The sequence below is a fragment of the Suricata suricatta genome, unplaced genomic scaffold, assembly GCF_006229205.1.
Source record: "Suricata suricatta isolate VVHF042 unplaced genomic scaffold, meerkat_22Aug2017_6uvM2_HiC HiC_scaffold_13991, whole genome shotgun sequence".
In the NCBI taxonomy this organism is placed as follows: Eukaryota; Metazoa; Chordata; class Mammalia; order Carnivora; family Herpestidae; genus Suricata; species Suricata suricatta.
Window position 1 is genome coordinate 1 of NW_021858211.1, and position 984 is coordinate 984.

Sequence of the window (984 nt, forward strand, 5' to 3'; positions counted from 1 at the left end):
AGGAAAAAAGAGGCACCATTGGGAAAACCACATTACTGACACCCTACAACTGGGTAGGGGAGGCAGCCTTTTATTGAGAGCCAGACACTATGCCAAGTGTTATGCATACATTGTTTACATTTCTCCATTTTATAGTTAATAGGACTAAGACTCAGAGTGGGTGAGTAACTAGCTGAAGGTCACACGACAGGAATTATCAGAATCTAGATATATCCAACTCCTATCCAGCTCATGCCTTTGTCCATGACTATACCTCCAAGTCCTCTAGCCCAGCTTCCCAAAGGAATTTCATGTGTTTCAGCCCCCAAGCTCTTCCCTGTGGTCTTCAACTTGGTCAAGGTGTTCATGAGTGAGGAAACACAAAGGAAGATAGTGATTCTGGGAGGTGAGTGACTTGGTCTCCTGGCTATGCCCATCTGCCTGGGAAGCAGAGGTCAATGTGAAAGGCCCCATTTCTCCCTGACTCATCCTGACTCAGGTACCAACCCTGGCCTGACCCCCACTGGCCTTTGCACACTCAGATATTTCAGGCCTGAGACTCCAGCCTGGGTGGCCCCATAAAGCATTTGGGTTCTCTCTGGAGTAGGTGCATAGAGGAGCAAACCAAGGACACATCAGGTTTCCTCCCTGAACTTGGCTCCTCTCCCCTCTGTCGAGCATACCTGAGTCCTCACAACCCCCCTCCCCCACCTTGCTCCCACAGGCAACTGGAAGCAGGAGCTGCAAAAGTTCGTCAGCCCTGACCAGCTTCCCGTGGAGTTTGGGGGGACCATGACTGATCCTGATGGCAACCCCAAGTGCCTGACCAAGGTACTGGGTGCCCAGAAGATGAGAAGGGAGGGGTGATGACTGGAGTCAGTGCTCACTTACCAGCCCTCACCCACAGATCAACTATGGGGGTGAGGTGCCCAAGAGCTACTACCTGCGCAACCAGGTGAAGATGCAGTATGAGCACAAGATGACTGTGGCCCGAGGCTCCTTCGT

The 984-nt window shown here is 51.8% G+C and overlaps 1 protein-coding gene across 1 annotated transcript; it reads left to right on the top strand.

Moving 5' to 3' along the window:
* Nucleotides 1–201: 201 nt before the first annotated feature.
* Nucleotides 202–979, top strand: LOC115284651 (SEC14-like protein 4; the record flags this gene model as incomplete). Its single annotated transcript, XM_029931180.1, has 3 exons — nucleotides 202–385; nucleotides 704–810; nucleotides 887–979. Coding segments are annotated over exons 1-3 (354 nt in total), but the record flags the coding sequence as incomplete, so codon positions are not given.
* Between the last annotated feature and the right edge of the window lie 5 nt (nucleotides 980–984).